General features: G+C 41.3%; 1 protein-coding gene and 1 long non-coding RNA gene across 3 annotated transcripts; one reads left to right on the top strand and one right to left on the bottom strand.

Moving 5' to 3' along the window:
- Nucleotides 1-520: 520 nt before the first annotated feature.
- LOC145455742 (uncharacterized) lies at nt 521-2,899 on the top strand. The gene is made up of 2 exons (XR_013920404.1): nt 521-2,102; nt 2,134-2,899. It is a non-coding gene; the product is annotated as an uncharacterized LOC145455742 (long non-coding RNA).
- Nucleotides 1,885-14,703, bottom strand: LOC145455741 (gap junction beta-2 protein-like). 2 transcript variants are annotated; one of them, XM_080333722.1, is made up of 10 exons: nt 14,408-14,703; nt 14,258-14,348; nt 13,833-13,945; nt 12,094-12,219; nt 11,577-11,681; nt 11,410-11,517; nt 8,931-9,095; nt 7,564-7,694; nt 7,324-7,457; nt 1,885-3,026 (listed from the first exon to the last, which is right to left on the bottom strand). In XM_080333722.1, the coding sequence occupies exons 1-10, from the start codon at nt 14,438-14,440 to the stop codon at nt 2,890-2,892; spliced, it is 1,143 nt and encodes a 380-aa protein (XP_080189848.1). In that variant the 5' UTR covers nt 14,441-14,703; the 3' UTR covers nt 1,885-2,889. The 2 variants fall into 2 exon arrangements, with proteins under 2 accessions (XP_080189848.1, XP_080189849.1); XM_080333723.1 differs by having other exon boundaries at nt 7,320-7,457; nt 14,408-14,698.
- Between the last annotated feature and the right edge of the window lie 9,622 nt (nt 14,704-24,325).

The following is a 24,325-nucleotide window of genomic DNA, read 5'->3' as shown; positions in this document are numbered from 1 at the left end:
TGTTTTCTCCCATACAGAATGATAGATTGGCACCAGAGAGAAATAATATTGCTTCAAGCTAACAGCAATATTTCGCTTATTACTCTGGCACTTACAGTAATCAACTGTAGAATATGTCACTCTGTTTTGTATAGCAATACCAGTACATTATTGACTGGATAGAAATATTAAAATGATTGTGAATTATTCAATTTCATCGAGTGATCACTGGTAACATGCGTCACGATGACGCGATTGTCCCACTCTTTGCAACAGACGAAAGAAACAGGATTGCATTACCGCATACGTAACGACTCTGCACAATTTTGGTAGGAGGGTGGCTTCTAACTTATCAAATTGTAATTTTAATGAGCTAATACAACAAAGAATCAGAACGACTGCGCTCTCTGTCTCCGATCGCATTATTTCCACGTTGTGTTTCAAAACCGAAATCAATCAACATAGATATCTAGATAACTTTCATTGCCATGAAGTGTGCTTCATTGATCTTGTCTGATCTCGTAATATTGCATGGATTGACACTGTTACACACGGTACAGTACAGTGACTAATAATTCGACATTTGGTACGAATCCGTGCCAAGCCGCTGTGACTCAATCAACTAGATTGTAGAACCTAAAATCTAATCGGAGCAATCACAGTCCACGCTGAAAAATAAACCTCCCCGATAATTTAAAACATCTGTTCGGCAAGCTTTGCTGATGTGATGCGCTACAAAAATAATGAGAGCCGGCGAAGACGAAACTGCAGAAAACGCGAATAGTGTCGCAATATTACATCACTATGATTTAACCTCACCGAATATCGTCCGCGAAGTACTGGGAATGGAGATAAGCCGAGAATTTCGTGTGCTGATTTCTGCGGTGCAATGTATGCAATGCATGCTATGATGAGAATACTCATTTCATTCTTCACATTAAGGAAAAGGAAATGTACTGGTGATGATTCGCAATGCGGCCGTACCGTTTCGATGAGTGTCTGCATGCATAATAATATCAGGAATATGGCCGTCCGGTACGTACAATATTCATTGTACAATGCATGGAATTATTTAATAATGGTGCTATCATCATCCCGCTTGTGAGTGTGGAAAATATTCAACGAAGGATTGACTGCGAACACATATTACGATATCGCATGGTTCAACCTTCAATAACAATGGTTCACAATCCCTTTCCAGTCATGGACCTACCTCGGAATTTTTTAGCCCGCGGTACCCCTGAATTATGAAGGCTAACCCTAAATAATATTTTTTTAAATACGTAAAGACCACCATAGCGAACAGTATATATGACAATTTATGGTTTTACAAACTGCGCCGTAACCGGACTACAACTGATCCTCAAACTCGTTGGTCTTGTGGTCCTATAGTGTGGTTGAGCTATCAAAAAAGTTGCAATATGTTGGGCCGACCTCATCAGCGACTCCTTAATTACCAAAATTAATAAATACCTTGTTTGGAGCACGCCATCCAAAATCTGCACTTCTATACGCTGGTCGCGCGATGCATATCCGTGGCCAAGTTCATTATTATTTGAGACGGCTGAAAAGAATGTCAGTCATCTACTTAATGCCATGTCGCCAAAAGAACTGCTTTCAATTGATGAAATAAATAAACGAGTTAATGTTTGTGAATGAAAGTGAAGGCACCAATACCATCATCAACTATGACCTGACCAAGTGACCATTGACCAATATCAAGAAATAGGCTTTAAAATTTCATGACTTCGATTTTCAACTTATGTTCTGAGCCTCCAATGGTTAATGGTCAATCCGGCCATGACCCCAGTATACGCAACCGACTCAGTCGTCTTCGCCGCAGCCCCAAGTCACCTATACTAAAGAACCCACACTCCACCTTATAAATCAAGTAATAAACCACGGTTTGATACATGCAACATGTTTCGTAAAACAGTAACACACGGATTCACATCAACTTCGCATCCGCGATACAAAAGTTGATACGGAATGCAATTGACGGACTACTCCGCACGATAACATTTACCACCGGTAAAGTTGAATCTTGTAACAACAATTATATGAATGATTGACAAAACAGCGGCTTCAGATTTGCCACAGTAATGCATACGCTTGACAATTATGTATAAAGAACACCGTTCCACAACACAACAGTAATTTGGAATCGGGGTTCACACAATGAGCGAGCACTAAACCTTCCACATAATTCGATGGGTCATTCAAAAAACGAAAGATTTCAACATCGTAACGTAACGAAAAACTCAGTTGGCAGCACCAACAAAAGTACAATGAAACCGATGACGTAATGACAGAAACCAGACGTCACCACACACAAATCACGCACAACACATTAGGAGTAATCTCGATATTAATTCATGATTGACGCACCAACGACGAATAAACAAAACAATTTCAGAGGCAAGAAATAATGTCGTGTTCGAAATTTCACTAAGGCGTCCAGTTCAACGACAAGTATAATATGAAAGTTCTGGTTGGCAATAACCCATTTTGTTGCACAGTACGGATTGCAGTCATGACGCTGTAAAAATATGAACACCGTTTTCTCATCACAGAGCGTATACCCAGAATGTCGACTAAAGCACAGTCTCAAGTACGATTCAAGTGTACCAAAAGTAGTCGGTCAAATATTTACAGTACAGCGCCACCTTACGGGGCGGTGATAAATATAGTGGGGAATACCCTATTTTGATTCTCCCATAAAGACATAGCTAGTACACGTTATCAGGATTGAAAAGTACCCCTCCAGCGATGTTACAAGCACGCCTTTGATATGTACACTTGGCAAGGCATCTGTACAAAACGTAGGCACCGTTTGCAATTGCGAAAACTTGCGCTCAAACGGTTACAATGAAAAAAAAGATAGTCGGAAAATGTTGTAAATGGCAGTTCTCAAAATCGTTCCGTTTGATGCGTAGCGCTCCTCACACTTGCTAGAGATTCGTGTTCCAGTCCCTCCATGACATCGTCCTCATCGCTTATCCGCACTCGCTTTGCGTGACCGTTTTGACTCTTCGTATTTACGTATCCTGGACGAAGAGAAAATGAAGAGTTCATATAGTGGTTGAGCAATTGAGTGTAGTTAACAGCTGCAGCCGCAATTCGGGATACATGAGCGTGAGCCACGGGACAACTAGAAAACTCTCAGCTATTCCCAATTACATTCGAATATCATTATAGCTATAGTATTTTTCAAATTAGAGTCCGACATGAATTCGCGAAAACTTGGAAATTGAATTAAGTTCAGTTGATATCAAAACAGAGGATATCCTCATAAGCACGAGAATCGTAAATGTCGGTGCAGCAAGCTTGACTCGTTTCGCACTATATACAGTACTCGTGTAGCCTTTTCTATAAACCCAGAAATTAGATAGGAAATAGAGCAAAGAAACATTCGCCAATTAGATTATCGGCAAGTTGACACAATCTATTAAATAGCAGCGACGTCGGTTTTATGATATTGACAATAGAGTTCGAACAATTTCTGTCATGCCTCGTATTGAGGATTTGGTATGGGAAAATCGCTTGCAGATTTGCAGAGAACCGACTGTAATCATGCAGCGACTAAGTAATGAACGAAAGTGGAATTGGTCATCGAACCAGCCCGCGAGCATTGCTTTCGCGTGTTCGACCGAAGTCCGCACGCCATAGTTTGAACGAAAACGCATAAATTGCGCAACACCAACAGCCGATTGGCCTAGAATTTCGAAATCCACCCACCAACCATCACAGCACTAAAATGAACATTGTTGCTGACGCACCACACGATTTCAGGTACCCGACAAACTCGGTCTGATTTAATTTCTAGATCGTGTATAGAGGGCCAAGTGCAAAACAACTTGTCTATAGTAAGAACCAAGTCTAGACTTAAAATTATTTTCATAAATGCTTTGAGTGTACGATGCTGAATGCTTGATCCTAGCCTCGTTACATGGATTGTTAGCATAAAATATAGATTTCGAAATGACGCCAACAAAACCATGAAATGATATATTCCTACTTAGTTTCATGCCCTTAAGAGTCGCCAAAATTTGCATTGATCCAGAGCAGAGGTAAGTTCAGCTGGTTGGTTGTTCGTGTTCAACATTCATTCAAATGTCAAATGCGCGTCATGGCAGCTTCTGGAATCTACTAGTTTCGGCAAAAGGTGGGATAGCCGGAAATTATGCGTAAGATTAGCGACATGCATAACACAATCATATTTTGCAATGCTGCCGATATGCTCGCGACTGCCCACATGCGCTTCATAGGCGCGGGAGCGGGTGACGATTGCGTGATCATGATCACGCGCGCGGAAGTCTGTTGTAATAGTTGCGTCACAGTGGCGCATAATGAAGTCACAAGGAATAGTCGAAAGCAAGTTCAATCGAGATCGGACTGGTCCAACACTGCTACAGCAATTGCTCAATTTTCAATGCAGCAGTGATTTTCGAGGATTTGAGTGAACCACGAGGCTTATGGGAATATGATTGCTACCACCAACTTCAGTGATGATGGCATGCGTCTATCTGGCGAACGACATGTCAGAATGGCTCGGGAGGTGGCACTAAACATGGGCCTACCAGCTCCATTTGCCATATTTCAAACCGTTTTCACGGTATAATTAGATTGAACCACCACCAATATATATATACAATGTTCTTTTCAATTCTCTACTAGTTGCTGACGATTACCCCTGACGAGTGTCAGCCGAAAATATTCGGGTTTATTTCAATATGAATATACTATTCAATAGTATATTGAAGTTCTGTACCTTCCAGAAGCTCTTCGAATCACAGCATGTTATCGAGTATTACAGACTACCCGTGGCAGCGAAGCAAAGCGATTCATTGTTATGCTATATAGTTGGTATCACCATAGTATGTGGACTGTCCGGGACAATCAGCTGATATTGTTTGTTTATTTTTGGGGTATTCATGGTGTTTGTCGACTACTATGGTCATTTAAACCAGGCCGATATTATTCTTATTTTCCGTAACTGCCGACTTATAGCACGGCCCACCTCTAGGCTTTTTGTAAGACACCCCTGACGCGGATAAGGTGGCGAGGAGGAGCCTAGGTAAACCTCCAAAGCACTTAGGTATCGGAATTCGGAAGTCTACATCGGTCGGACACGAACCCGCACCCATTGGTGTTGTAGCCGCGGATTATACAACTGCGCTATCTCGCCACATCAGCTGATATTGTTAAGCTGCTTTGCATCCAACCCCGGTGATCAAATATATTCTTTCCACGCGAGGAAATAAGTTTACCGCCGTCCGCAAGTTCGTATTTAGGAAAATAAATTGCCAATGGTACCTCCTACTGGATATTAACGCATTACGACAAAAACTAAATATACGTGTTAATATCTAGATTAGGGTTAGTTTTTCCTTTTAAGTAGCCACATGCTCAACTGACGTTATTCATTATGCTGCATGCTCAAATTTAGGACGTATACCGCTGCGCGTCGCATCGCAGGTAACAGTTTCGTGTTCTGAGGAATCAAACATTGCCGTTTTACAAAATCTATCTGCTCGTTTTTTGTTATAACTCCACGACATTGTTGCTTTCAAGGTTTCCTGACGTTCAAGTATGTAAGACCGGTGTAGCGAAGTTACTGCTTATTAGTGGTCGCAACGATCGTGATTGGCAAGATTTCTATTTCGCAGCTGTGAACTGACAGTGCTCATGTACCTAATTTCGACACATCCACCGCAGCAGAGCGTTCGGTGCAGATTTCCGAGAAGACCCATGCGAGCGGGAGTCGAAAGCCCGATTACACGCTTTACTAACGAGATAAGGAAGTTTGAAAATTCTTGTGATCGCGCGATAACCCAGATAACCGACCGCAGCCCGACGAATCTGCCGGATATGGCTGCAGATACGGCGTATTATCGAATCAATACATCGCAAACTGAAAGGCTCGTTTTAGTACATTTTAACAGCTTATGGCCACACAACGGTAACCTGTCGTCAACCCTTACCGAGTTATCTCAATTACGGAGGATGTACAATGCATTGTACAATGTACAGTACAGTAGGCCTACACCCCTTCGTATAGTGACTCAGTTCACATAGCAACCAACCAGCCAAGGTTATATGTACATTGTACATGAACGTACTCCGATAGAGCGGTGCAAACGCGCTAGTGAACCACGGTCACCGCACCGGAACAGTTGGACTAGAAAATTTTCATTTTCTCCAAATAATATTACAATTAGAATTATTGCTACAGTTTACAGCTACAACAAAAATCGAGTTCGGCTCATATTAAATCAGAACTCATTCACATTAGCAGACAATGGTACAAATGTCTGTAGACCAAGCTAGGCTATAGTTTCGCACTGGTTCTCCTGTAGCACTCATGTCGCTCCAATTAGTCTGATTTTATCCAGTTGTCCGAGTCTGCTCTGGTCATTAGAGGCTCGAAAAAACGCATGCGCAACTAGCGCACGGTATACCTTAATACAGTGGTTCCCAACCCTTTTCGTCTCGTGGAACCCTTGGTCGATATTTGGGCTAAAATTCCCCCCTATGAAAAAGTTGCCTGTGACTAAAAAAAAGGTGCTTTTTAACGCACAGCCATCTATTGACTCAGCAATATATGGCCAAACATATATTGCTGAGTCAATAAACGAACTATTCGAATGCGGACCACACTACACTTTGGAAAAGTACAGCTAAAGTTGACCTGTTTTCTACTGGTCTGGTAGCCGCTGACGAAAAATAAATCACTAAGTCCGCTTGCTATGGTCCCGAGTTGAATAGGTGAATTTGGTATGTTTTTCACGTTAGCTCATATGTTGGCTTGAAAAGGCATACATTTTCACCAGCGACCTTGTGCTGAATTCGGCTTGACTTTTTCCTGCTTAGTAGCAATTTGGTCGAGAGGCTGTCACAAGCCCAACAAAATCGCGTCGCGAGCCTCACTTTATCAGGGGGTGCCATATCTACGGAAAGCATTTGAACATATACCTATAGCTTAAAATCCGCCAGAGAACATACAATTGTAAAGAGCTAGTTTCATACTCGACAGTTCTACCATAAAAATCTAAAAATCTTGTGAACCTGTGTATCTTCTGATACAATCCGAAAGCCAGATTACCCCCTAAAAATTTCTAATTTACCCCCAAGAGGGGAATTCCCCCCGGTTGGGAACTACTGCCTTAATATGATGCATCACTAGACGCCAAAACATTTAGGTTCATCGGTCACGAAACTATAGCCGAAAAAAATGATGTGCCCTTCCAGCCTGGCGTCCGTGTTAATAGCGTTAGTATGCATGCGCCACCACCACCCGGCATGAGACGGTTCCACCTAACAACAAACACAATACATACTCACTGCTGCCGAGTCGGACCGGCACTGCGAGCGTCGGATAGAAAGTTTCGTGTTCCATATGGTAAGCACTTGGCGCGGTGGCGTGAAATACTGAATCTTGACGATGTCCGCGTTTGTGAAGACCGTTCAGAAGTAAGCTGAAATTTCATTCACATTACACCTCACAAAATTTTGCACGCTTCGGAAAGCGTTTTACGTGGGTAAGGCTCTTTTATCCGTGTACAATAAAATAATTCATGTTACTTTTTCGGAGAACTGCGTTTCCGCGAAGAGCTCGTCAGCCATCTTATGGTCAGATAGAGCAGTTCCAAGGCGCATAGGATGAAACACATCGCACTCAGCACATTCATGTAACGTATGAAGATCGTTTTTTCCTGGTAGTGAAGAATAGGCGTGATTACTATTTGAGAAGTAATATAACGATTGATATTAGCGGGTAACTTTGTTTTTGCCATAGCGACTCATGCACCGATTCTTCACCGGTAAAACGGAAGCCACCAATGGTAAAAATTATGTGTAACAACACGGCGAGTCTGTGAGAGGGATAATAAGCAGCAAAAGACAACGACAGCTGTCATAATTGGACGAAAGGACTAAATCTTCCATAAGCCGATCGTTTTTTTTCAATTATGATGATGATTATTGATTATAATTAAAATTATATTAGAAGTAGAGTTACGCCTAGTTCATAAGCATAAACCTGGATCTCGAATTAAATTCCAATTGGATAGAAATAAAACAACAATCAAGTTTTGTTCATATCACATCAGAGTTCATTCTGAGTTCAGAGTTCAGAGTTCATTCAAGCATGAGAATGGCAAATGTCCGTACACCAAGCTCGGCTCCTTTCACACTACATTCTTCTCCAGTAGCATATTCACGAAAACCAAGAATTAGATTGAAATTAGGGCGCAGATTCCTTTCGCAAACTAGATTAGCATTAGATTACCGACATGCAGCACTAATTAGCCAAATTAAACGACTGGAATTATCTGGATTTAATGTGTGATTTCAACACCACGTGACTCGCCCTATGAGTCGGCTAAATTACAAGGACGCTGCTAGAGCAGGCTGACGATATACGGGGCTCACGATATGTTGTCGAACAGATATGATACCCCGTAAAAGCGATATTTACGCATATGGTGCGATAGCCACCAGCTCATTGATCACAAATGCATACGGCGAGCTTTAAATCCCACAGGAAGGTAACTGTATCTCGGAGGACGAGAATCAAGTCACATAGCGCCATTGTATGGTGGATGCGAATGAACAACATAATAGGATTATGAAAACAAACCATTGAGTATCGAAGTTACTAAACAACTTGCAATATGCATAGGAAATTCACTGCATCACAACTAGAAAATCTACAGCTTTTCCAGATTGGATTGAATTTTTAATTATAGCTACGCAGTTTATTTTTTAAATCATCTAAAATTATCTAGTTGTACAATGATGATATATTGTCTAGGTACTATTTGTACGTACAACAGCTGTCAACAGGCCCGCAGTCCACGTTTAAAGCAAGTAAATGCATCCGTGAGAAGTGTTACACGGACGTCTTGAGGATTAAAGCGACGCCACAGTCGAAAACCTAAATCACTCACCCAAGGCCTGGAAACCCAGCATGGTACATGGCTATCTTTCTTGAGACCAATGGATTGATGGCACGCATTTCTGACTTCGGGAGAAGTGTCGGTGCACGAATACATCGCTGGTACGCGAATCCATACGAAATCCAACGCACCGTTCATTTCTGAGCGGGTGAGGTCCTGCAGGAACGAGGTACACGTAAGCGTGCGAAGTAATGAAGAGCAAATAAATGAAATGAATATAAAGCGCATTAGCTACTGACTGGCCGAGCGCGTTCTTTCATAACACGCACGTGTCGTTTAACACGTCAACGCCACTATGACGTCACATTCGAGCAGTGGCCTACACAAAACCAGCCTCAAGAAACTATTGGTCTCTGCTAATAGCACAAGACTCAGAAACTTCCAAGTCGGGTGATGCCGTGGATGCGTAAAAAGCTCTCGGTAAAGCAATCCATCAGTTCCGTGACCGGGAACGGCTTATTAGTCAATTTTAACCCAACATGAGTCATCTCAACGCATCCGTCCCTCTTTGGAAATCATTGTAGTAGGGGCGAATGGGGTGAGAGCTCATAAGTAGAGCGACACGAATTGAATCTTGAATTAGCGCAGTTCGTTAAATGTGAGTAAGCCAAAATATTACACACGTCGCTTAGTCTTTCACTTACCAATAGTACCGTGATTCGGAGCTAATCATGTCCATTGCTCAGTTCGGAGCTCATTCATCGATTGAACTACCTACATTGTTTTAGAAGTCTTAAAATGAAAGACACGAATTCAATTCAACTATATGTTGAACGAATCAAACAGTGAGTGAAGGGTATACCGACTGAATTTACCGCTCTCGGTGAATTGGGAGGCGACTTTCACTATATCATTGAAGATATGTAGACATGCGAACCAGCTCACTCAGGAAAATCGGATTAAGCACTTCATTGAAACCGGGCGATATACGAACTATTAACCCGATTACTGTTATTTGGTCAGCTTTGATTAAGGAATTATGTCATTGGAAGCTCGATGCGACCTGAAAATCCCGGGAATATAATTAATTAGACCGGGATCGCCGATAACTGACCAGAACGGATATAAAATGGACGCCAACAACGTCACTTCCGAAATCTCCGCTTGTGTCGGTCAAGTTCGCCCAATTATAATGGCTTTGTGATGGTCACAACAATGTATTACAGGAAATATATGTGAAATTGTCAAATTTCCATTTTAGTTGCATGTTTTCCATACCCTGTATCGAGCGTATCCATTGTATCGCATTTTTTCTGCTGTATTGAACTGATAAAGTTGCTAATAAACCGAACAGAACTGAACTGGTCATAGCAACAGCTCAGTGAGATATCAAACACAGCCAATGTTTCAAAATAATTTATATTCGATTTTTGACTGAATATAACTAAAAGCTAGTTTCAAAAGGGAACAAAATAGAGTCGAAAAGTTATAAAGTATAACCGAGTTTGTAAGTCTTTAACTGGCGTCGATAAGTCAGCATGGTTTCCCATACTTGACCCCGGCTGGGGTCGATAATGGGTGTAAGCACCATGAAATTCAGTTCGCAATAAAGCCAGCCATAAATAATAGCTTGCTGCTTAAATAATCGGTGGTACGAGACGAATTCGGAGGAATATCGCAACGTAACAATAGGGTTATCTAGAACTCCACATTTCTCTGCGTAACGAGCATATGCAATTATGCATATACCACGCAGACGGGTTTAGAACGTGCGAAAGTAACACCCCGGGGAGAAAATGCGAATCTCGTCAATATGACCCCTCATTATCTCTTTTAGAAAGTACTATGTCGAAACAAAGAACGCCGTGGGCATCCGTTAATAGTACAATCCTACAATGCAACTCTCAGTGCAAAGCCCGGAAGGCAGAATTGGGTCAACCGACAGCTTACGCAGACGTAATGTTAAGTAGAATAGCTACCTTTAATTCGGTCAATCGATGAGCCAAACCATGTTGTGTTATGCAATATCAAGCACAGAGATAATACAATGGGTCGCGATTCGAGTCAATGGCGAATATTTAGATAATTATCTATACGCACTGCACAACTTCACCGATTGGCGGTGAGTTGACAGAAAATTCCAAACCCGATATTTCTCTATTGTTTGTGTACCACACTATACACACTAAAAGGCCGATCACGGGTGGAAAGCGAGGGATATAGCATGACTCAAAGCGCCAACGACTTACGAGAGGCGAGTGATCTAATGCCGGTCTCTATTTGAAGGGTCACGAAACATTCTTTTGTAAACCAACCGAGTCGCCATACAAAGGCGACGATCCCAGGAAACACCTTGGCTTTAAATGGCGGGAAATTTTGTATAAAGTTGTATAGGTCACAGGGCGAGATGTTTCCATGAATGTACCTTATCGACGCTGTAATTGTGATGGGTTGATCACAAAATGTAGGCCACTTGACGGGATAAACCGCGCCATTACCGACTTGTGCGAAATCTAATATCACAACTCACCATAAATTTGAAAAGACCATATCCCAAGTATATGAAGACTGCTTCCACAACCAGTCTCGCGATGATGCTCACGAAGTAGGCGGTGTGGATTTTATTTGTGAAGGGAATCTAAAAATATCAAGTGTCCCGTTTCGCACTGCGATTATGCATGAGCTTGTCGAATGCACCTCTTTCAAGTCTCCGCCGGAGTAGATCTTTTTTACTTTAACATGTCCGATACTCCTACGCCTGCGAGCCATTTTCTTGAAGTCCTTTTCGTGCCTGGGATCATCCTAGGAATAATACCAACTTTCGTGTTGACCTGACAGGATTTTACATGAAGGGTTGGCGTTGGGAATTAACTGTGGTATTTCCAGGTGAATATGTATACCTCGGGGATATATCAAATCGCACGCATAACCGAAAATGGGCAACAAAATTCACGATTCCGCAGTTGGTCAAAAGAAGCGCGCACGATGATGTCAAAGGCACTGCTACTATGGTCATTGATCAATATCGACCTTTGCAAATGTCACCCATGGGCACGAGGCAGAGACCATTGAACATGGTTGATATACGACTGATTCACATTTGGAACCCAATTCACCAAATGTTGCTCATGACACAGTCAAATCAGTGAACGTAGTTTGAAGGTGGAATGTTACGGTCTGTTAAATTATTATCTACCGGCACTCTAAATCGTACCACCAAATCCATTTCGCCTTCTTCCGCTTTGATTGCCTCTTCGTCTTTTCGTAGTTTCTCGATTTGTCCGACCACTCTCATTGAGTAGAAGTGAAATATAACTACCGGTACAGCGACCGCCAAAAGCTGCAAAAATGAAAATATCGCGTCAGTAACTCAGAACCGTGCAAGTAGCGTGCATACATTATGAAATGAGTATAGCAAGTAGCTCGATAGAACACGATAATTTGACCTCTGCTACCACACACGAACTTTGAAACCGAGTTCCCGTGTTCCATGTGTGATGCAATACAAAAACCACAAGGAGTAGGCTAATGCATTGTAAGCAGATACACTTCCTGTACGTATAGACTTGCAAACAACACAGCGTTACCTATCATGGTAACTGTGTTGTTGAGCTCGGTTTCGCAATCTGGCTGCTTGTATGAGTTGCAAGTTGCATTCATCTCTAGTCTGGATGCGACCTCGATTTGCAGACATATTCCCCAACTTTGCTACACATTCCGGAATTCCGCTATGGACCAGATTTACGGTGTATGATTGTACACTGTTCAGTGCCATCGATATATGAGTGGTACGACATGAGAAACCGTTGACTCTTGAGTTTTGTACTCAATCAAGCGAACGCCTTCTGGGGGAATGTTACGCATTTAAATTCTCGATTCCAGCTACCAAAATCATTTTTCTGGACTGACTCACATCCCATTGACCGATGTAACCCTATAAAGCTCATCGAACAGTGGTAGAACTTTTGATTGGTTATAAAGTTCTTGATACCTTTTCCAATCTTATTTCACGTCTAATTTTTCAACAAAATAATTTTATTTCGTACACAAACTTTCCGCTCCGCGCCCCTTCATCAGGTGCAACGAAGGACTGTTGCACGAATGGTTTCCCTCATAAATTAGTGCCATGGAGTCCCCTAAGTGCGTGTTTTTACATGCATAACGTGTCGCCCACACGAAGATACAAAATACATCGTTGTCAAGATTTTAAGCCACCAACGAAGGCAGGATACTCGTGCGGGCATCCGCTATGTAATGCGATATTAATCCAAGCCACTAAAAGGAAGTCTGCTCGCGCGGTGCCGCGAAGTGGTCACAAGTCACAACCGTTACAACGTCAGGAATTTCAATTACCGCTGCAACGGCGTTCAATAGCCTATACTGACCCAAATGCTAGGAAATCAGCTGATATCCACCATCCAGATACATTTTCACAAACGCCCGTGTTCTATCAGTATAACATACTCTGTCACGGTTTACAAATGGCACTTCACTGCTCAAATAAAACAGCGCAGTTGTTCGAAGTAGGTCACTATTCGGCCTCTATTTATTGTACGTAGATTCCATCAACCCAACACTTTTATATATGTAATAGCTTATCTATGAATATTCCCAATGATATGTCTAACTTATGTGGTTTCCGAATGTTAAGTCAGGTTTGTAATTCAATTAGCATATATTCGAGTCCGGAATCGCGTATTCGATGGCGTTATACAAATAGGTCACCCACTGGTAAGTGTATTTTGAAGATATAATGAGCAACCAAAAAAGCCTGCCAGATTATATCACGTATGCAGTTCCCGAGCATACATCCCCATGAATTGGAATACGATTACATGGATGAATAAGCTTATATGAAGGCAAGTATTGGTATAATGGAAACCAAATTACTACGCGTGATCACGATGCGATGTATAAACCGAACAATGTTGTGATATCCTCAAACATTCTTACCTGGAAAGCCCAAAATCGAATATGAGATATTTTCGAAAATTCATTGAAACACATATTCTGACAGCCCGGCTCCGCAGTTGAACATTTGAAGGCGGATTGTTCGTCGCCGTAAACTAGAAATATGAAAAATATTTGTTACTCAATAGTGCGTTGATCAACGAAGTACCCATTGAGATACGGCTTGTTTTCGAAGATAAAACATTAAGTGAACAGCAGTTTAAAGTCTTTCAAAGCGAGGTATTGTGTTACAGCACTTTAGAAGTGCTCAAAACCAGGGCACTGGCTCCCAAGAGGGCAAGATCGAGTGGGCATAGAAATACGCGACATGAAGCCGATTTTATCAATAATTCGGGCAGTTGATCAACAAAGACTGTTATCAAACTATTTACAACCACATTACATATAAACTTCGAGTGTTAACTTACCAGCACCACCGATCGTCACCACGACAATGAGACGAAATACGAACACGCAAAGATACCATAGCTGACCAAGACACGTGCTGTATTTCGTGACCTGAAAGCGAGCAGATGTTGACGGCAAAGCTACGAAGTTGCGGTAATTGTATCGTATACCTGTTCAGATATCTTTTCCAGTAAATGCCACATCCTGGCAGTGCAACTCGAATCGACCGCTTACATACAGTGTCAAGTTCTAACCGTCTCAGCCGAATTACGCAGGTTTATAGTCTGCAACCAAGCGCATGGATAAATTAACACAAACAATCCGTGAATTATCTCTAGAACAAACACGGTAATATTCGTGGTATTGTTACAAAACGGACATTGTTAAATTCACAGTAGTGCTTGCAATGATTAAGATATCTATCTTGTTGCACAATACTGCCATATTACTCCAGAGTCCAGATTTACAGACACGATACTATCCACGGCTAAGCATATTGGTTTACATCAATCGCGCTCATATATGTCCCTTTCCTGCAAGCTTTGTAGCTACGTTACTCATCACAAAGTACCGCATGTGTACCGCTGATCGACCTCAAAACTGAACCCTCGCTATCAGCAGACTTCGGCACCTAGATTCATCATGGTGGCGACGTATCTCGTACCGACGCAGCACTTCGCACGTTCTCGAAACCTCACAATGGAATTGGCACCTCCGCGCAATCCGTGCCAAAGGAGCTATACGGAGAGAACTGATTGCAATAATATCCCTACTGCCCTTTTTCTATGGATACGCTTTCCCTCGCTCGTTTGCTTATCAGTTCGACTGAGAAAAGCGGCTCTTTGCCGCTGGTAAAGTTCTGTCTATCATATCGCTTTCTGTGCGTATTTGCTCTACCGAACATGAGTGTCGAATCTACGTGATTCCCAACATCCATAAAGCGCCGTACATAAGATACGACTATACAATCACAACGTGTTATCCCACCTGCACGCAATATAATCGAACCTCAGACTTTTCGATAGCTAACTCACTGCCAAATTCAAATGTATGGCGATAAATCGCAATGATTACGAACAGATGGTCTCCGCAGACACCGTGTCTCATCGAATATGCAAAGCCGGATATTATCTGTTCCCTTTAACTAGGAGAAGCGACTCACGTCCTTCGGGCGAGTTCTATCAGAGTGAGCGTGGTTACGTCGTCCCCTGGTGAACTTGGAGTCGGCATTTCTACGAGACCACGATTCTACGATACAAGCGGCAATGACCGGACACGAACCAGGCAAACTCTTCCCATGGATCAGTAGGCTTATAGCGGCATCGCTGATTAAGTGATTATATATTATATATGCCTTAATGATCTAGACCAGGCCTGAGTTCATATGTCCAAGACAGGAAAAGCATGTATAGCAGCCTGATTTCTACATGATATTGCAATGGGCAGCAGATAAAGTGAACCACGACCTAATTATTCGATGTAGCCTACTGCAAGATAACGATTCGTAGGTCGTCAGACACCAATATGCTCAGTTGCTCACTGTCATTTTATTTTTAAAACCTAAATACGTGCCTAAATACACGCGTAAACAACACTTGTCACTGATCTAACGTGCTGAAAACAAATTTTCATTGTGACAGGGGAAGGAAGTCGAAAATGCCAAAACAGTGACAATGTGCCAAACCCAAAATCCCGGGGCCAACCAACACTAATGTTACCATATTTTGGAATCGGGAATCGAGGACAATTTTCAAAATTTTACAAACTTAGAATACCGGAGGAAAATCATGAAAAAGGTCAACTTTCTCGCTCAATGCCCAAATTACAGTTTTTCTTTCACATTACCAGGTGGAAAAAAAGGTAAAATTTCAGGCTCAGCTCCCGAAATAGTCGCCGGGGCGTTACTTCAGTGCTGATTAACTGTATATCAGTCGAATTTGCCCTACATTTCTCAAAAAAGAGGACAAAATCTCAAAAAGAAGGACACGTAGGCGTCCTCGGAGGACAGTTTCAAAAACCTGAAAAAGTAGGACAAATCCTCCTAAAGGAGGACGTACGGTAACCCTAACCAACACGAAATGTCGCTAAGTTCCGAAATTCGACACCAAAATGTGCCAACGGGCAGCGATGACTCATACTATACCGACGATAGCGCATTGTTTCACTGCGCTGCGATTGTCGGATTTTTATTCACAAATCAGTGAGGCAGATTAACCTGTGCCTCACCTGCACTGTAAAAAAAAAACAACCTCGATTTACCGCGAAATGTTTGGAAGCACGGTAGCCAGACATTTCGTGGTAATGTAACATTACCGTTAGTCAATGTAAATTTAACTTACACTCTTCCGGTAATCTCACTTTACACGCCAGACTGTAATGTCACAGTCACCTCCGGTGTATCCAATCTACATTTTCTCCTGTATATTTGCCACTGAGACTGTAATTTTACCGCCTACCTACATACATGCTGTCTGTGTAAATCAGGATTACATACCAGCTTGTAAATCCACGTACATCCCATACCTATCGCAAAGCAACCCAATGCTAAAATTTCGCAAAAGCTTCTTCACACCCCAAAACGACTTTGGAACAAACTGTATATTCATTCATGATTCACGATGAGAAGGTTATCGATGGAAACGTATTGCTGTTTGAAGTCTAATTCTTCTTTAGGAGACATGCAGTAACACGAGTGGTCTCCCACCATCGGCCAAACTTCCAATGGTTTCTTTTTCTCGTCCTCATTCCTTCTGTGTAACTAGTATCTTGCAGTTCCCCTAAAAAGAATTCATGCGTGAGACGCTATATTAAGCAAAGTTCCTAACCTAAACATGACATTATAAAGACTACTAAGACAAATAGGCGAACAAAAATATAATAATTTTTGAAGTACCGCTACATTGTGTGATGACGGCTCTGCCTTTTACATGATATAGCAGAGATTAATGACTTACCTGATCTAATGCAGTGGTTTTCAACCTTTTTTGACATGCGCCCCCCTTGGCGATGGCCAAAAAAATTGCGCCTCTGCACTTATCGTCATGTCAAAAAGAGCACATCATCTAATATAGGGATAGGCTATGTTAATCTGTCCATATCAATTCCCGGTGAACTCCGGATGTCCGGACTATTATACTTTCCACAAAGACCTATTGTACGCACCGAAATTGCGAGTGGCAATGTTATGAGTAGTTGCTGGGATTTCATATTTTCACGCAGAGCGGAACGCGAAAATTTTTTAGATTCACGAATGACTACCGTAAGTAATAGTAGCAGTATCACATATTACTGTCAAATATTTATCTTTTTTCAGCCCATGTGATCAGATTCACCGGTAGGGTTCATGGAGGGAGTGCTTTAAAAATTTAGGGCAAGTTATACATGATAATGCATCTTCGTGTGGGCCAATTGTTATTAGTCATGCACTTTGTTGCATGCTGTTATTTCTTGGCCCCCGATCAGGATTGTCCATCGTATCGGTAGTGGAAATATATTGAAATCGCCCAAATGTACCATAAAAAAATTTCTTCCGTGAGGAGCACACGTTTCTGATTCCAAATATTCTACTGACTACATACATGTGTGACGCTGAGAACGGTCTTGGCACACCAAAGATATTACGCTAAACGTACCGGTGAAGTTGAGCGCGACTGCTGGAGTTCGCATTTGGCGAGCTTTCTTGAATACGGAATAAGTTTCATCTTCAACAATCGTCTTCTGAAAATGGTTGCAAAACACGTTTAGTCAGAATTCATACAGAATTGGTCAATTTCTCGCGTTCACCAGGTTGAGAACCACTGATCTTATGTATTGAAGCAAAAGGTTCCTCATTTGAGGTGACATGTGCGCCAAACAAATCCAGCACTCCAGCAGTGGATGAAAACATCTCTATGCTATGGCCCGAAAATGACATAAACATACCAACAGTTTCAACTCCTCCGCGGCGGAGTATGTGGTGTCACAGGTCACTATATAAGTCGACTAATATCCCAAAATAGAACAAATAATGCGGCGAATGAAATATATCAATCATGGAATCTAAGTCATCCCGGTGGTGTGCACAGTCGTATATATTATATTCACGGTAACGAATACTATGTAGTACTATACCTTTTACGATGCGTATCCCATTCAGCATTCCTAGGAATCTTCAACGATCGTGTCCACTTTCTTCACGCACAACAAGCCTCGCTCCACCCTTTGCTCAAATCTCAATAATGGCCAGACGACGATACGACACTCGAACGATTTGAAATAAGCGGTATTCATCCGCTGACATGCCACCAATCATATCTATTGGCCACTTCGTTATAATGTTTGATTTAGGTCGTTTTTTCATACAGAAACATTCATCATTACATATAGTCCCTCTCTTTTCCATCTTATTGCGTATGAATTGATATTTCTTCCATATGTTGTGCACTACTTACCGTACCAACTAAACCAGACGCTGCCTGTGATGTCACAGTGGTGCGTTGGTTGTTTACTCCGAATCTCAGAAAAATCAGTAACGCGTAACGTTAACCTAATGTAACCTATTACAGGTCGCCTTGCTTGCCTTTAACAAATGGTCAACAGAGCTTGCGTTGCTGATATTTCTAGTTTCCCGAACAATATTATACATCCTAAACTGATATTCTAACTCATCAGTTCTATCCGTGACAACGAATGTAACCATCGAGACCGGCATTATAGCCATAGCCTTATAATATAATAGAGTGGCTATGGTGTATCACATTAGCTACGATTGTCGGTTGTTTCTTTTACCCTACTATTTACTATACTGGGATCGGTACTAGGGCCAACAATTTCCGTATGACAGACGCCAATCTCGCGAACGAGGTTGAATCAGGTCAAATAATCACCACGAGAATGATATCAGTAACATTCAGTTCCACGTATACATTGGCTGCATAGATTTTCAAGCTAATCAATGTTGCCAATAGCCCGGTAAACTTCAGTAACGAATAACTGTCAGTAATTTTGCGAAGAAATTCTGGCAACTTGACTTTTCAGCTAAATTGAGGTAATATAACATATCAAAATGTAAAATTACAAGCTACGCACAGTTATTGGCGGCGACCGGTAATTCGTTGCAAAATTTACAGAGGTTTCCCAGTAAATTTACCAGATTTTTTACAGTGTGGTTGCTGTTTTTCTGCGCCGGCATTGTACGCAACTGAGTCGAATTATAGTCCTTCGTTATTTTAAGGGTGTTATTATACTTTCACATTAATAATATTTCGATTTTCGGAATCAGTGCGTCAATAGTATTCGATTAATACCAGTTATTGTAAATTCTGAGGTGTTTATGATGAATGGGGCCATCACAGGTGAGGCTTGGGCCGTGTCTGTCTCAACTGCGCCTCACCTCTGTCTCACCTCCACGCTTTATTTGCGAACAATTAATTTTCCAATTGCGTGATTTTGCGTTGAAAATGTTCAAAATTTGGTCATTCATGAACATCGATAGAAAATATTTATAGTCACCGAAGTTTTTCACACTTTTCTTTTTCTCATCTTTACGACAGGTTGGGGACTGCCTCAAATGCCTACCCTGACCACACGTCACTGATCAGATCATATCCACTAGTGGCTAAATGGCATTACCCGTATCGGGGGGCCATCGTATCACGATTATTATGTACCTAATCATTAGCGCGAATATTTTTTGACATAAAGAACAAATAATTTTGCTCCTAAAATTAAAAACTAAAACTTTCACATTTATTGAAGTTAAAAAAACTTTTTTTACAACATTTTGACTTATGAAGAACACAATATTGTATGAAAACTCGAAATTTATCGCAGTACCACTGGAGATAATTTGCTTTATTTTCTGATAGTCAGTCGGTCAATCATTTATTGAAATTTTATCGATTCAAAAGAACCACAAGATTGCGATATTATGAAAATGGTTCCGAACGTCTGTCCAAGAATTCGCCTGTAAATAATGTAGAAATAATATTAAGCAGTAGCAGTGTTGGCTGACAGCACTGAAGTTCAGCGTTTATTGCTGGTGACACACCCTGTTACTTCATAATGACAATGTTGTCTTATACATTGCAGTTGTTCATCCTGTGGATTTTGATATAAGAATCAATGTCTACGTCAACTTGTTTCAGATTAGGATCCGAGATATCGGCGTGAGCTTCTTCAATTGGAAGCTCACCATCTTTTTGAGAGGCTATGGTTGCTTGCTGCGCTTTCGCTCGGTTTGCCAACACATCTTCGTCGTAAAATGAGTTTGGACCTATACATTTCGAGGTGTGCTAATCATCATACCACAGTGCTTCTCAACCGCGAAGTATTTTCTGGGGGTCCACGAAGCCTCAAAATAGTTGATAACCTAATTTATATTTTTTTAAATTCGGAAAATCGCGAAGCAGTTTCGCTTCATCAATAAAACTCCAGAGCTCACATCAACAGAATGGCCATCTGAGATGAAAAATCCTACTGTGCAGACTCGTTTTAGTTGCTAAATTGTCAATGGCCTACTGATACAAACATTTTGATAACCTAATTTGTATTTTTTTTAATTCGGAAAATCACGAGGCAGTTTCGCTTCATTACTAGCAAAACTCCAAAGCTCACATCAACAAAATGGCCATCTGAGATGACCTGTACAGACTCATTTCAATTGCTAAATTGTCAAGAGCCTACTGATACAAACATTTTGCTGCTTAGAGATGTTTTGTTGGGCATTATGGATAAAAAAAAAATTGGATAAGGTCAATAACGGTGACTTCGAAATGTTTACAAAAATCCATTTTCTCCTGTGATATACATATAACCATTTTTCCATAATAACTTCAAGATAAGCTGCTAGATAGAAACGAACAGGCTTGACGTTATATGTTCATTAAAAAAACTGTTTGTCAATTTTGGTGGTGTATTTGTTGAGATCATACCCAAACGTGTCGTCGGAAGCGTTATGCGTTATTATAACATTCGCCACCACCTATATTTGTGGAAATGGATTTTCGGCACTCGTTCATATCAAATCGATGGACTGGTGCGAATTTTCAAGACACGACCACGTATTTAAAGAATTGCAGTTGTAGAATTCGCTTCGAAATAACAGAAGTCAAGCCAATTTCTACATGAATATTATGATCTTATTTTCAAGAAAAGTCATTTGTTGCTGTTTATCACTAAGCCTACAGTTATCATTTGCACGAGACAGATTACGATTGCACGATAATGGAGCTAAAATTGAACTGAAACTTCGTGGGGGTCCGCGAAGACAAAAAGGTTGAGGACCACTGTCATACCATATCAACTTAATTATTTGACATAACGTTTATGATTCACAGCATGTTGACAATGTACCAGCTACAACAGCATAAAATGTGCTAATATAGTTGTCAACGTACAATGAGAAGTTCGCAGATAGTGCAATCTCTAAAGGACAGAGAATTTATACTTTTTTGTTACTTAAATTTTGATAAGTTTTTGACCTAACGCTACAATTGTTACAAACTTTTGCATTTTTTCACATGTCGAAAATAATCACCCAACTTCAACATTTCAAAACATCACAAGACTGCGATGCAATGAAAAAGATGGAAGGTGTCGAAACGACTTGGAGTTGTCTTTGAAATCAGACACCCACGGGCCTGCACGTGTTGATGAAAATTGTTGAGCTATCATCAAAATGACTTTTCAGGTACAGGCGTTTCAAAACGTACAATTAATCAAGCGTGTATTATATGCATGTCAAATACCGGTCAAGTCATATGGTGCATTCGAAGTAACAGGCGGGCATCAATGTCCGAATGCCGGCTGGTCTGATTAGTCAAGCAATACGCAAACCAAATGATTCATTTCTCTCTCCGAAGGCTCACAGTGAGTTATATCTCCCTGCATGTTATATGTTGTCATCACCAACGTCAAATCAGTTCACGTGTTCACCCCTGTGTTTTGATTGCATTGGGGAGTTCTTTCGCCAAGTCTGATGAGAGTTTGTCAAAACATGGATATTGCTGCATTTGGCGATAAACGGGTTACGGTATTAAGAAATTGCGTGATAATCAAATTAACACTCAAGAAGTCTCATGATACCATAATATAGAGTGTCATAATAGCGATATTGATTGCTGATTGCTGAGTTCACAAAACACCGAGAAAGCGGACTATTACGAACTTTGACTGTATCAGGAGAGTAGCACCTAAATGTGACTTCTTCCCGTTCATGCCATGATAACTGTTTTACAGCAATCATTTCATGGATGTATCGGAGACTGTCGGAACACGTTTTTGTCATATCGACTGGCCCTTCCTGGCGACCCGACGCATGCCTTCTCATCAGTCCTCATCATCACGCTATAGACATGTAGTTCTCATTATGTGTGGATGCGTCATGTTAACAAGTTCCTCCATTTTAGTGCCATATGCGCAATAGCGTGGCGGCTTCATCGATAGACTTTACCGAATCTTTCGACTCCTTCCTATCTTTATACTATTTCCCAATGTTATGGTGTTTTGAAACGATGGAATTGTTAATAAACGTCAATCGATGACTGCTTGGCACCGCAACCTTTTCATTCCAACTGCAACTGTGGAACTTGCACCATATTGACTCCAGCTTTGCGTAATTTATTACGGAAAAGCGATAACATGTTGGCTATTACAATCAAGATCGTGGCATGTAATGTCAGGGTCAGACTACAAGAAAGCTGAGTCTATTTCAACTGTCTTTCATCAGAGATACAACATCAAATTGCCAAATTGTCAAATGAAATATTTCGAATCCATCTTCCACGAGGGATGATTGCTTTAAACCGCACGCTTTTTATGCCGTTGACAAAAAAAGTTATGATAATTTACGTTGACAGGTGTTTTGTGTGAATCATAACATTAATCTGCACTGCGTGTTCTGTACTGCTCGTTATCAATCCCGTGTCATGAGGATTTACGAATCGTTTTGTCTACATACACCAACTGACTGGTCTGTTTAGCGGCTAGCTAGATAGCGGATGTATAATATGATGGATACTCTGCGGTAATATGTATAACGCAGGGCCGGCCAACCCGTGGCCCGCGGGCCACATGTGGCCCGCGAGAAGATTTTGAGTGGCCCGCGAGGTGATTTCCGAAATTTCAAATATTATCTAAAATGGATTGCAAAGATTGTGAACTTGCAAGGCCAACCAAAAATTTTGATTAGTCTGGCCGCAACACTTGAGATGTAATGACTAAAATATCCGTTCCGACGCATTGGCAGATCCATGAGCCAGTCAGATTTTGGTAGATCTTCGTACACTACAATAAAGCAGAACAATTTGCGATAGATTTATCAAATATCAAAAATAAAATTCTACACGCTTCGCGCAACATGTTGTCATTCGATTTCTTGCTTATGATATTGTTGCTCCTTTGTGAAAATGAAAGAACGACTAATGTATCAGATTGAGTCCAACCATATTCGCGATTACGAGACAAAGTGTGGTTCAACATATGCGACCTTGCGTTTGCGCTCGCAGAAAGACCGTCGACTATGAAACCTAGGCACATAATGATGGAACCATGTTGGTCGTAGCTTTCGATATCAATATGTCCAGGCCCCGATTAGTCCAGACCTTGCAAACTGAGCCCAGCGATATACAGCAGGCCCGCAATATAGTCAAGTGACAATATTATTAACCTATGAACTTCAAAAAAATTTCGCGCTTCGCGCGGCTAGTGGCCCGCGCAATAGTTCGTCATTCGAATGTGGCCCTTTCGCTGAAAAGGTTGGCCACCCCTGGTATAACGTATAGTGCGATTCAGTACGGAGGTACAGGTCATTTAGCAATAGCATCGATATACAGCGGGGGCCAGTAATCCGGTACTCGGCTCATACCCAATAGATAATTGTTCTAGTTTATGATTACCCTACTGTATGGTTACCATATTTTGAAAATCTGAATAGAGGACACTTTTTCAAAATTTTCAGGCTTGCAATACCGTAGGAAAATCCTGAAAATATGGTAAATTTTCCACACTTCGTGGTCGGATGACTAAAATCAAAGGTCAACTTTCCGGCTCAGCTCCCGAAATAGCCGCCTGAGCGTTACTTCAATGCTGATTACTGTATCTCACTCGAA

This window comes from Botryllus schlosseri, chromosome 14, assembly GCF_051294905.1.
Source record: "Botryllus schlosseri isolate E-star chromosome 14, Bs_hap1, whole genome shotgun sequence".
NCBI lineage: Eukaryota > Metazoa > Chordata > Ascidiacea > Stolidobranchia > Styelidae > Botryllus > Botryllus schlosseri.
This window is presented reverse-complemented; position numbering and strand designations above follow the sequence as displayed.

Excerpts from the sequence above, each read along its gene's own strand:
- LOC145455741 (XM_080333722.1), bottom strand. The coding sequence starts at position 14,440 with ATGTGGCATTTACTGGAAAAGATATCTGAACAG. Across the intron at positions 14,349-14,407 it reads TGGAAAAGATATCTGAACAG|GTCACGAAATACAGCACGTG; the intron begins GTATACGATACA and ends GCTCGCTTTCAG. Across the intron at positions 7,458-7,563 it reads AAACGCAGTTCTCCGAAAAA|CTTACTTCTGAACGGTCTTC; the intron begins GTAACATGAATT and ends ATGAAATTTCAG.